This window comes from Botryllus schlosseri, chromosome 5 (assembly GCF_051294905.1).
Source record: "Botryllus schlosseri isolate E-star chromosome 5, Bs_hap1, whole genome shotgun sequence".
Taxonomy (NCBI): domain Eukaryota; kingdom Metazoa; phylum Chordata; class Ascidiacea; order Stolidobranchia; family Styelidae; genus Botryllus; species Botryllus schlosseri.
The window spans coordinates 13,216,799-13,230,600 of NC_137240.1; the positions used below are offsets into that span (position 1 = coordinate 13,216,799).

General features: G+C 40.4%; 1 protein-coding gene and 1 long non-coding RNA gene across 2 annotated transcripts in view; one reads left to right on the forward strand and one right to left on the reverse strand.

Moving 5' to 3' along the window:
- Positions 1 to 11,031, reverse strand: part of LOC145439068 (uncharacterized) — a 26,116-nt gene extending 15,085 nt beyond the window's left edge. The window contains exon 1 of the long non-coding RNA XR_013915089.1: positions 9,670 to 11,031. This is a non-coding gene — a long non-coding RNA (uncharacterized LOC145439068). The remainder of the gene's footprint in view (positions 1 to 9,669) is intronic.
- The window catches only part of LOC145439065 (tyrosine-protein kinase Fyn-like), a 21,412-nt gene extending 7,897 nt beyond the window's left edge, over positions 1 to 13,515 (forward strand). The window contains exons 6-11 of the mRNA XM_080316530.1: positions 716 to 868; positions 2,081 to 2,214; positions 2,377 to 2,496; positions 3,697 to 3,982; positions 11,560 to 11,705; positions 12,845 to 13,515. Coding sequence (XP_080172656.1) covers positions 716 to 868; positions 2,081 to 2,214; positions 2,377 to 2,496; positions 3,697 to 3,982; positions 11,560 to 11,705; positions 12,845 to 12,904 — 899 coding nt within the window. The 3' untranslated portion in view covers positions 12,905 to 13,515. The remainder of the gene's footprint in view (positions 1 to 715; positions 869 to 2,080; positions 2,215 to 2,376; positions 2,497 to 3,696; positions 3,983 to 11,559; positions 11,706 to 12,844) is intronic.
- The last annotated feature ends 287 nt before the right edge of the window (positions 13,516 to 13,802 follow it).

Genomic DNA, 13,802 nt, shown 5'->3' on the forward strand with positions numbered 1-13,802 from the left:
ATGGATGGGGGGAAGCTGACAATTCGATCCGTAGCATCACCCACGAGAAGTACGTCTAAACCATAGCCATAGTGATTAGCAACATCGATTCGAGGGTACGGAATTCACTACTATATTCTCTTGAAAGTTGCAGCATCATACCAGCATGGTGATTTTATCGAGAAGTGGGGACATTCGTGTAAATAACAACCAGAAACTAGCACCGCAGTATAGTGAAATATTCCAAGGGTCGATCATATCATGAATACGTCGTTCTTCGTCATTGCCACATCACAAAAACATAATTCTTCTGAGAAGCAATACTATGAGGGGTAGCCAGGGGATATTTTCAAAACGGATAGTGAGCAACAGTTATAAAAAGGTTTAGAGTTTAGAAACATTTATTTATAGCACCAACAGTCGAAGTATGCGTGAATTGATAGCTTAATTAAACGAAGTGGTCAAGACTTGAGAATCATTGTTGAAGTTCTAGGGATGAATAATTATATTGAGACAACATTGCTTTCGCAGAGACCCACCTTACAATGCGAGGATGTTGAATCATGAACAGCGGTATCCTGAAAAGAAGACAAAGCAGGCCTATGACGCGATAGACGCAAATAATAATCAATCAAAATAGCATCACATCGGACAAATTGAAGTCATTGTGATGTTTACGACTGTAACGTTTGCAGACTTTACAATACAGAGGAACATTCACGTTATTCATGTACAGACAACGATGGATTGTCATGCCGTCTAGTGCGTCCGTGCGAGCAAGCAGAGAAACCTCAGCCACCATTCGCTAAAGACGTGTGGGAGATTTCTAGAGACGCTTTGACGTTTGATAAAGAACTTGGACATGGAGCTTTCGGACAAGTTTTCAAAGGTATAAAGGGCGTGATAAATCAAATCCCGAGATGTGATATTACGTCCATCACATGTTTTTCAACGCCTTGTTTTATTGGGGATTCGGGATATAGTTTGGTCGGTAACTTGCTTTAGTCTTGGATATATGCTATGATAGTGTTTCACCGATGTATCTCTAGTGACCGTTCTGTACCAGAAATGATAAATTTTGATGTTATTTAAAGTTGGTATAAGACTTGAGATCCCAACCTTTTTGTTGCTGGTACCCCTTTGTCAAATCAAAACACTATCCGTACATCAAAAAAATCTCACTGAATTTTTTAGATAAATATTGCTAAATTAAATTGCGTTTATAGCTCAATTAAACTTCAAACCGATATTTCACATAAATATGCATAGATCAGAAGAGGAAATGAAATGTCAGTTATTGTGCTTGTCCCTTCTCATCAAGATTATATTTATTGCCTTGGAAACCATCTCGCCAGCAGCAAGTAAAGACGCTTTATTATGAGACAATGTGGTTTCTTACTAAATAACAGCACTTCGTTTGTAAATATTTTTTGCAAAGCAAATACCATATTGGAATAATATCAATGACAATTTTAAAATATAACTGTGCTGTGAAATCTGTTTGTGAAGTTGCTCTGTGGCACACGGATCTTCGTACCGCTCCTGTTTAATCTCGTATCCCCACGCGGATACGAGTACCCCCAGTTGGGATCCTCGGGTCAAAGATTGACCAGTTAACCATCCTGAGATAAGAAATCGATTGAACTATATGCACTGTGTTCTATAGTTTTGCCATATTATGTGAGCTTAACCCGCCTTTTTAATTTTGAGAGGGTCTCTTACATTACTCGCAATTTCATTTCGATTACGTCACATTTGGTGAGACGATTGTTGATATACAATGTCCTTTCCAATTCTCTGCTAGTTTCTGCCGATTACCCCTTACGAGTGTCGTATACTATTTAAACTCCTATAATTATAATGAGTTAATTTGTTACAATATGTGGGAATGATGTGGAGTCACGTGTAACTTCAATAAATATATACCAAGAAGACATAAATTTTCAACGCAGTGTATGTATTTTTTTTTTATTGTACAGTGTAGGCTACAGATGTGCACAGCCTTGCAGTCCTATATCTAAAAGATCAAACAACACTAGGGTAAACAATCATGTCGCTGCTTTACATTCGACTAAATATTATCGATGTCTTTATTTTTAAGGTACGTGGAACGGAAGTACAGAAGTTGCAATCAAGACATTGAAACCTGGAACAATGTCTCCGGATGAATTCTTGCAAGAGGCTACGATAATGAAAAGACTACGACACGCCAACCTCGTGTCGCTTTACGCCGTGGTAATTGCTAGAAATCTGGTCTGAGTAGTGACTGTCGTGACGAACACCCAATTTATAGAAGTTTTGACCTTGTTCGTCACGTATTTAAATCGTTAATACGTCTGACAGTGATTATAGTAAATACTCACTATATTGTAATCAGTTCATATCTCGCCTACATAGGTATCAGATGAGCCTATCTGTATAGTCACCGAATTGATGCCGTATGGAAGTCTGTTGGAATACCTTCGTGAGAGAGGACAATCAACCCGCTACAGGGATCATCTTTATATGATCATTCAAGTTCGTATTGAATCAATTAATACCGCACTAAAGGTAATCGATGCCAACCATACACCCACCTTTACAGTGTATGGATCGTCTTTTCCTAAATGTGTACGTAATATACTACAGCAGTGGTTTTCAAACTGGGGGGCGCGCCCCCCTTGATGGCGTGAGAGCATCTGAAGGGGGCACGAAGCTGCTGTCAACTGATTTTTTTTCGCGCTCTGCGCTATTTACCTCCAATTCATAGTTATTGCTCTGCGTATATAGTCCTGATTTCATGTTTGAGAATTCGCTCATCAACAGTCCTAACCTTCCATGCCATCAAACTATCTGTTGGGATTGCTAGCATTCTAGTTGGATTTTGTGATAAGGCGATAAGGGGGCGCGCGAAACTTTCAGTATCATAAAGGGGGCGTGTCTAAAAAAGTTTGAGAACCACTGTACTACGAGTAATACTTGACAGACAAAATATTATCAGCTATACTCAAGTTGATATGCTTATTGTATTGTTTCTGGCGGTTGTGAACATAATCCGACGACTGACTGAAGTTTAGCTCATTTATATTCAACGCTATGGTGAAATATACGAAACATTGTGCATTCCTGCTGTGAATCTGGCTGGTTTACCTTGATGGTGAATGACTTTACATGATAGCCAACCTAGCTTAGTGGTTGCTGCTCAAATTTTGTCAAAGCGGAGTTGTCGGGTAAAGATTACCAATGACTCCATGCCAAGAAAAACTCGACAACGATCGGCTGTGGATACCCCACCATCTTGAGAGCTTGAATAATCTCCATCTGTGGATATTTGTCTATATGCGACTGCTAATTATACTAAATATTAGGGTTACCATATATTCTGGAAATGTGAAAAGATGACACTTTTTCAAAATTTTCAGACTTGCAAAACTGGGGGAAAATCCTGAAAAATGGTAAATTTTTCCAGTAAAAGTTTCGGTTGACCAAAAAAAGGTCAACTTTCCCACCCGACTCCCGAAAAACAGTTTTTCTTCCACATTCTCCCGTGGTTGACTAAAGAAAAAGTCGACTTTCCTGCTCAGCTCCCGAAATACCCGCCGAAGAGTTACTTCAGTATTTCAGTCGGATTTGGTCCTGCATTTAGCCGATATTCTCAAAAAAGAGAGGGCAGAATCTTTCAAGAAAGTCAAAAAAGAGGACGTATCGTAACCCTATTAAATATGAGTTTTCTTTTAGATCGCTTCCGGGATGGAGTATATCGAGAGAGAAAATTTTATTCACCGTGACGTAAGGGCCGCGAATGTCCTCGTAGGGAATGCTCAATTATGTAAGGTTGCAGATTTCGGTTTATCAAGACTAATAAATGACGAGCTGTACCAAGCACGGGAGGGAGCAAAGTTTCCAGTAAAATGGACAGCTCCAGAATCCCTCACATATGCTCGATTCACCATAAAGTCAGACGTTTGGAGCTTTGGGGTTTTAATGTATGAAATTGTTACGAGAGGAAGACAACCGTATCCAGGTGTGTTCAATATCTGATGTCACATAAAGAGTCATGATATTTGATGTACGAAATGCGTATATCGTGTTTAAAGGGGCACTGCGCTCTAAAAATGATGTGGTCTTAAATTGAAGATAAAAACGAACAAAAATTTTTGGCCGCGGCCATTACCTTCAAAACGCCACCGTAATGGAGCTGCAATTTATTGAAATTTCTACAAGACCAGCTGCAGCGGCTGCTTAACCCGTTACGTGGCACGATGTCTTCATCGTCGCACTTGCTCGACGCGATAAGGCAGTCACGCAGAGAACGAAACTTAGACACCTTTCCTTCATAACATCGGCTGACAACTATCTAAAATTCGTTCTCTGCGTGACTGCCTAATCGCGTCGAGCAAGTGCGACGGTGAAGATATCGTGCCATATAACGGGTTAAGCAGCCGCGGCAGCGGGTCTTGTAGAAATTTCAATAAATTTCAGCTCCATTACGGTGGCGTTCTGAAGGAAATGACCGCGGCCAAAAAATTTTGTTCGTTTTTACCTTCAATTTGAGACCACATCATTTTTAGAGCGCAGTGCCCCTGTAACATGAATCTGTTGGCTTCAAATGCTTTCATGCTTGTATACGTAGCTTGGATTTTATCGTTTTTGCCCCTCGATATCAAGATATATTTCCTATCAATAAGAGAGAGAGGGGGAGAGAGAAAGAGAGAAAGAGAGAGGAAAGAGAGATAGAGAGGAAGGAGAGAGAGAGAGAGAGCGCGAATACATAACAAACTGACAGCAATGAGAGAAAATATATGCATAAACATTATTATGTCACGGATAGGGATGGTCAATACGACCTTAACGCTTATTTCTGGGGACCAACGCATCAAGCAAACAACAAACAAGTTACTATATGAGCAAGTCGTCACCAAGAAAAGATCTGGCCTGTTTGTAAAGTAAAAAATGCTATTCAAAAAAAAATCGATAACAATAGCTAACATATAAAATTTGGAAGCAATGTTAGGGCTCAGTCTGGTAACAATATCAACATGACGATATCAGAGGCATTCAAGTAGCCGATAAGTCTTTTCTCCATCGTACTGCAATTCACGTATACGCGGTAGTAGTTATTTATGAATGATAGTCTGGAGTAGTCAATTGATCTCTTAGGTTACTATTTGGTGCTGGGGGGTAACGGGTAAGAAGATGTTGCCTTTGACGATGATATTGTAATGTGATAGTGAAAATCTTTGGCAGATATGAAATGTCACCATATACACGAGGCAAACCCCTTGGGAAACATTGGTGTATAACTTTTTCACTGATCGGAAAAACTGGTCTAGGAGCCATTGATTGAAGACCGGTCACGAGTGCTGCACAACTTGCTAGTTCTGATACTGTGCGGTCAATATTATGCCTACAAAAGATTGTAGCAGCAATTATAACGCCAAGATATTTTGCTGAATCCCATAAGCATAATGTAGTTGCGGTAGTTGTTGTTGTCGGTACGAGACTAAAAGTTTTATCTTGTATACCTCTGCCAATTATTTTGATATGTCACGGTCCTACAAAATCAGAGAATGCGAAAACCACACTAATGAAATATCAATCAAATATGGTAAATGGGAAGGATGCATTTGATTTGCTCGGATTAAGTCACCAATGTTTGATTTCATTATGGATAGCGTGCCGCCTATCGGCAGGTGTAAAATGCCATAGTAGCAGATCATCATATTCAGATACTAACAATAACAACTATAACATCCAATCAGTTCGGTTACAGAATAATAAAGCATAACTTGAGACTGCTAATGGTAACAGAAATTCGTTTTAATTTTGCATCATAATGATGGTTAAAAGCATTACCGACCTATACTATAGTCCACTAAAATATATATATATATTTAATACAGCATAATATTACATCTACAATGGTTAAAGCACACGCTAGCTAAAACAAATGAATCAATCATTACACCCGAGAACGCTATCTTATCAAGCATAAATCATTAACCTATCTATTATCGTTACGAACTCTGACTCACTGATGTGCAGTTGGTACGCGGAGCCCAGTCCGGAAGCGTCCGTTATGCACCGAGTATTGTGACGTCTTGTGACGACACAAAATCGACGGTGATCCAAACCGTCGGTCACGAGAACGGGGAAGTCGTGCGATGACTATTCTTTGTGTAATCATTGTTTTTTAGAAAATTGAGTGTCGGACATTTACAAATACATTTTGTGAGACTACCGCGTAGCCGATAATTACGAACCTAAGATCATGAAATATCTAAACCAAGATGACTACGAGATTGTATACGGCCGTGAACCAAACTTGACGCTGATTGGTCGAGGGACGATGGCTATAGAAACGGCGCAACAACAAAGGACGCTGCATTTACCTAAGCCTTATAGTTGGCACTACGATGTATTCCTATAGCCGTGTAGACTTATAAAAACGACAAGATTGCAGTTATATGTTTATTACTTCCTCAATAACAGAATTAGGAAAGGAAATAAAGTATTTAGTAACACGTTTTTAAATATAAGGCCGAAATACTGCTGTGTTTAGAAATGCAGTGCCACCAATGGCAATGAACTCGGAAAGAACAGATCTTTCCATTCATTTCCTTCCAAAGCAAAGGACAGAAAGGCTTGGGTATGCAGGGTAAGAAGGCATGTCTTCAAGCCTACTTCCACAATTTTCATTTGTTCCTACCACTCTTGCAAGGAAGACTTTACTGCTAGTGCATTAGATACACCAATACAGTTTAGAAAATCACGTTTAAAAGAGAGCTGCAATTCCCAGTCACAATCTCCGTGGCGGAGCAGAAGATACGCGCCTTGCAAAAAGGCGGACCCTGAACTCCATGCCGTGTCAACTGTCTTCCTCCAATGTTGTGGATTATACCTATTCAGGAACTAGTTCTGTTGAAGATAGAGATATATTAGTCCTGTTCCGTTCCGGGAATAATAAATTTTATGGCAATAAAGAATAGAGAAATGCGAGTTCGAATTATGACTTGTATAGTTGGCTGAGCATCACATCCATATGAAATTCCTGGAGTTTTGGAATGTTTTTTTTCAGTCAGGGTCTCTTGATACTTTGCAAATCCGCACATCCTTTGTAGTGCAAACAACATAATGTGCCCTCTGCCAAGTCACTATTTGCGGCATACATTTTGGCCTGAATTTGATGCCAATAAGAGTGATTTACATGTAATTACCCAGCAGCAGTCAAATAAAACTCTACTTCTGTGATATCTGCCCAAGTTCGAATTTCATGAGCTCATCGGCTGTTGTTACGATATTTCCGGGGGCACTTTACCTCAAGCACACCAACTGCCGATGCGGTTTGCTCAGGTGGAATCATTCTATCAGGTGAAGCACCCAGATATCCATATGGAAAAGGGACAAGATCAATCTTTGCTACATTCACATGAGTGATGCTACATAGTAGTCTTAAATAGCCCTTTCTTCGTGTTATAACCGCCACAATATTGAATCCCTGTTCATACTGCATACTGTCCTTGAAGTGATTTGAAAAGATATGGTGGATATGGAGTACCTGCTGTCTTGTTCCTCTAAAAGCAGTCCAAAACCCTACCAAAATTGTTGCTACTTGTTGGGGAGAGAGTTTTTATTTTCTACCAACCTAAATACATAAAAAAACAGACGGTAATGATGGTGGTACAGAAATATGCATGCACAGTATTCGGTATCAGATAGGAATGATCGATACGACCGTGAAGGTCAACTAGTCTGATCACACCCGCATCAAACAGGCACACTTGAGGCGAATAGCACTTTATCTACCCAATTCTGCACATTATCTCTGTTCTGATTTCCTGTTAGCAATCGGATTATGACTAACTTTGTTGGCTTCTAACCCTAATGTTCAGGTGTTGGCATTGATGATTCCATTTCAAGGCTACAAGATGGGGATTCTAGATCAGGATCACCAGATGACAATTTAGGATTAGTATGTGCAGCATACACAACATCGGAGGAAGACAGTTAATGTCACGGCATGGTAGTGGTAGGAGCAAATAAAGCTTGTCGAAGGGGGGAAGCGAGTGGCGCAGTGTGCTAAGCGACACCGTCACGACACCAATGGTTCCTGGTTCGAGTCTCGGCTCTACCATGTTTCTATGTGTCGGAGGTATATCTGGGCTCCTCATCGCCGATTGATAAAAAGCCCAGGGGCAGAGTGAGCCGAGCTCCAAAGACGGCAGCAGAGACCCGTCTGCGCGTCTGCTTTCCTTGAACGCAAGGAAAGCAAGAATGAATGTATGAAAGTGTGGGAGTGCGCGAGCATGAAAAGAAGTGCAAAAGACCGAAAGCAAAGCTTCACAGGCGATAAGCGCCACTGTTGTTGTGTGTAATAATAATAATAAAGCTTGTCGAAATAGGTTTGAATTCCTGCCATGTTACTCTGCATTCCCAGGCCTTCCTGTCCTTTGCGTTGGAAGGAAATGGATGGAAAGATCTGTTCTTCTTCAGTTCATTGCCATTGGTGACACTACATTTATAAACACAGCAGGCATTATATTTGAGTATATATTACCAAATATTTTATATCCTCTCCTAATTCCAATATTGATGAAGAAATAAACATTTAACTGTAATATTGTCGTTTTTATACAGTCCACACGGCTATCGGAATACAACGTAGTGCCAACCGCCAACTATAGGCTTAGGTACAGGTAAATGCAGCGCAGTGGCGGCTCGTCCTATAGGGCAACTGGGGCATTGCCCCACCTAAAATTCTGTTCAATAACAATTTAACCATTTATAGACGCACAGCAATCAATATATACCGAGATCACAGCGAAACCCGCGTTCTTCTTGTGCTTTCGCTTGCAAACGCCCATACATAGCGAAGTCTCTGCGAAAATCGAATTCTCTTCTGTGTTTTCGCTTTGTGAATGCCTAGCCGGGGCTTGCCCCGGTAGCGCTCATAACAAGCTTTCACTATCTATTCTCTCAAAGCCGCGCACAATAAAGAAACGGTGATTTACTCTCTCCTATTCGTAAAATGGCCGAGCAACCGGGGCAAATATGCCTACTCGCCCCTAAGGTGTGATGTAACAATCGTATCTATATCTGAACTCGGTTACCGTAATATGCGTTGAGTCGACCTTTGCTGGTATAGGTCGATTTTGACGGTGTTTCGCACCATGATAATTCTTGAAACTTGGTATGATATGTCGTGAAGGTAGTATTTAACACTGCTCCAAGTTTCAGGCTTGCTACTTAAAGATAATGGTAGTAATTCCGTTTCCGAAGTTCAGTGTGTGCTGATCTATCATGTACATAGTACAGCAAACGGATTTTACTCAAAAGCCGGTATTGGTCTCCATTGATTTTGACGATGTTCTATACCGAGATCGGTCATGACATTTGGCACGGTAAGTGTTAGTATCGACCGATGTAACAAGTTTTAAGTTTGTCACTGAACTATGTGGGTGGTAATTTCGTTTCCAAAGTCGAGTAAGAGCTGACTCTTCATTTATCGCCAACAAATTTACGCAAAAGCCGTTATTGGTCTCTATTGATTTTAACGATGTTCCATACCTAGATCTGTCATGAGCTTTCACACGGTATGTCTTGATTTTAGTATCGAACGCGGTGCCAAGTCTTAAAGTTGACACTCAATGATTGAGGCAGTTATTTCGTTTTCGAGGTCGAGTATGGTAGAGATGCGCGCTGATCTGATACTTAGCCTATACCTACGTCATTGCGGATCTCACGCAAAAGCCGGTGTCGGTCTGTGCTAATCTATAGTCTGCGTTCCATAACGAGATCGGTGATGATATTTCCAATGGTATATCTCGATGATCGCATGAAACAGCTAACCAAGATTCTCGGTTTGCATTCAAGTATTCGCATAATTTTATGTTCGCCAATGTCCATTTCACTGTGAAATTGTGGCCTTCAAACCATTTGCTTACAATCCCCTGTCAATTGCGATAGCTATTTCATTTTCGATGTCGGCTAACAGCTGATCATTCGATCAGCCTATTCCTCGATCTATTTTACTCAAAGTTCGGTGTTCGTCTGTTTGCATTGATTTTGACAGTGTACCATACCGGAATGGGTTATGAGATTGCGTATGCTACTTCTCGATGATTTCTTGTAACAGTATACTAAGTTACGGCTTTTATTCATGTATTTATATATTAATATATTTTCCAACGGCGATTTCGCAGCAGACTTATAGACAGTAAGCCGTATGTGTTGTGTCACAGTCTCCAGTTTCAAGCCCAAAATGTCCTACGTTGTTCCGAGACCGAAGTTCCGAGGCTGCTGTCCTTAGTTCTTCAAAGACCATTCAAATTGATGTTCTGGATTCAATATGACAGGCCCAATCTATGAGATAACAATTGCGTATGTGTCCGAACTCGTTGACCTTTCCAGTTAGGCTTACGCAATCTCTCGAGTTCTAGTCATTGGAATTAGTCAGGTCAAGTCAAGTGCGAACATGAATCGTATTGAATCTTTATTCCGTACGTAGTTTACGCAGTTGCCTTTAGAGCGAAAATGAGAGGTCTAGAAGTTGTCCAGTCTATTGATCCAATCGTACGCCGGGTGCCTCCGCTTTGGTTGTCTATTATCACCTGGTCGTAACCAGAGATGGCCACAGTCCGGTTCAGGAGCAGGAGCAGGATTTCAATGTTTTTTTACCTGGCCGGACTGGATCCGGATTTCGAATTTGGGGTGACGGTCGGATTTTAGGGTCTATCGATTTGCGTAATCTATAACTCTACCATGAAATCAAAACGCATGCTACTAAGGATGACCTGATACTTGATTCGTGGCATAGGGACGATTCTTAGTTCACGTACATTTTGTAAAATAATCCTTTGATTAAAAATAAATGAATAAAACATTTGTTACCACACTTCAAGTCACGGCTCACCGGCAAACCTCTCGCGGCACCTACGTTAAAATCACTGTTGTCGGGAAATTCATGTGACCACCATAAAGTTACTTTTTTACGTTGGAAAACGCCATTGTGACGTCATGTTGATAAAAGTCGCTCGCAGCCCTTGCCCCACCACCCGATATTGTCACGAGCCGCCACTGATGCAGCGTCCTTCGTTGCTGCGCCGTTTCTATGGCCATTGTCTCTCGACCAATCAGCGTAAAGTTTGTTTTACGGCCGTATTAACCTCTGCAGGGATATCCCTGTAACCTCTGATGCGGAAAGGGTCTACAAATAGTGGTACTGTGCTCCAGGTACTTTTCCCATGATGACCAGGTACATGATCGGCATTCAGTGACATTGAACGACAATAACAGTTGATTTATAAAACGGATTCACTACCAGTTATTTATAAACTCTGCAGATGAAGCGGATGCATCATAGAAGCGTATTGAGCCCTAAGAACGAGCCACTATACCTTACATAATTGCAGATTTGTCGATAATGAGGCATAGAACGTACGATGCCAGTAATGTTTTCGAGACCACAGCCTATGCCCTATGGCGACGCCGATAATGATTCCCGTTGAAATAATTTTGTGAGCACTAATACCATATATTACATATTCTATCTATAACACGCTATTTTGTTGTGATTCGATAGAACGAAGTATTTCTTTGTAGGTATTCCTAATTACGAAATTGTGGGGAAATTACTGGACGGTTATAGGATGCCTAAACCGCCCCAATGCAGTGAAGAAATTTATCAAATAATGCGTCGCTGTTGGCACGGTAAAGACACTGAAAGGCCTCGTTTTGAAGAATTGCATGTAAGTTGAGTTTCAAATAAAGGTATGACTTCTTTCCATTTTAATCAAGAGTGAAGTCGCGCTTTGCTACTTTTCTAAACATGGCTGAGCTCGTCCCCCACCAATTAACCATCCTCCAGCATGCTCATTGCTCATACTCAATTACTCATACTTGAGTTTACGTCGGGCTATTTTAATATCCGAAAAAGAGGACATGTTCTAAAACTTACAGAATACATAATAGCGGACGAGAAAAAAAGGGTACGCCTAATTTAAAATTTTTACGAGAAATATTAGTGGGTTATTGGATCAACTATAAAAATGCATTTTTGAAACTGGACTCACGAAATACCCGTAGGAGATCTCTTCGGAATGACTTCTATTTAGTCAACCTTTCCGTCACTGCCGTCGAACTCTGGATTTCGCGATATTTATGACATTTTTTTGCTTCCCCTGTATACTATCGCATAGCTCTCACAGCTATAAAGGAGGGAGAATTGCCAAAAATTAGCACATTTGGGCGTCCTCGGAAGACATTTTCGATTTCGTCATAAAGGAGGAAGCATGGTAACCCTACTCTAAGCAATCATAAGCTCATTTTATCACGAGATCGTATAGATCCATTCTTTGTATATTTTAAATCTAAAGATAAATATGTTGTTCAAACTCGTGTCCATGTTCGAAACACGTCAGACGCGGCGAGCATGCATATATGTAATATATTATCCGCAAAAATTTCATACCATCCGTATTTCCTCATAAGAACAGGATCCATATTGATGCTTCAGATTTTCATTGACTAACCTCCCCCATCAATATTTAGATTTTCGTTAGGTATCGATGCATCGCCTTTGCCTTCCTATTATGATTGACAAAATCTATGGATAGTCGCTCGTATTTTTATTTATGTCGTGAAAATGCATAAAAATAAATTTATTTGATTCATTACCGGGCGTCATGTAAAATGATATAGTGGCGCGCGGTTGTTCGCAGAATGCACTCTAAAACAAAAGCGGTGTAAGCTGCCGATTTCAATCCTACCGTGAAGTGTAAAGTATAAGGCTGGTGTGTTCCAGAGATTGTCACTGGAATGCTTTGTTCCCCGTGACACGAGAAAATTCTTACTTATGCATCTGTTTCCCCCTCCTACTTATTTACAGAGTATCTTCGACAGAATGGCTTCAACACGACCAGGGTACGAAGATGCCCCGACTGCGTGAATGGGTGAAAATATTTCTGCGGTATAAAATTGGAAATTAGAAAATTTATAGCCCTGTTATCGAATTGCAATAATTTCATTTTCAGATGCTTAATATGCAATATCGCAATTTAATTGTATGCTTTATGTACGAGCTACCAGATCAGTATAATTGACTATTTACAATTTCAGTGTGATCATTTTGTGGAGAGGTGCAGAATCCATTACGATTTTGGCGTCGATAGTTGCGTTCTCTAATTTGTACATTTAGTATAGAACTTTACTCATGATAACTATATCCAAGAATATACGATGGCGGGCAACTGTATATCATTCTCAACTGACCACAGAAAAGTTATTGGTTATTAACTGAACGCTCCGACCTGGGCCTGGCCTACGGTTGGTGTTATATTGATATATAGGCCTATATATATCACAGTTGATGCCGTCATATCCGATGAACACGAATGGACAAATGGAAGATTGCGTATAATAGCATAACACAAAGTGCAATTGCCTTTCACAACTTTTATTTTGTTTACGCAGCGCACGATTTCCTGGGGACAAAATAAAAGCAGTAATTTATGCATGATAACAATACATTCATTTTTGTCCTTCTAGAGGGGTGCGAAACTTGTTAGTGATTTCAAAGATGGTGGGGACAGGAAAGATCGTTAAGAACAAGCGTTTTAGTTGATGTTTCGCGCAGAATATTCATGACTCTGGCTGGATATATCTTTGAGCTTCTAATGACGTTAGGGATGAGTTGCTTCACAATGCAGAACAGTAGATCCAATCAGGATATCTAAAGCTAAGAATTTATAAAGTATAATTATCGATAAATAATGTTTTCTGTTGCTCGAAAAAGGTTGTAAACGCTGGCCTATAGTGCTATGGGGCTATCGTGACAGAATCCCGCA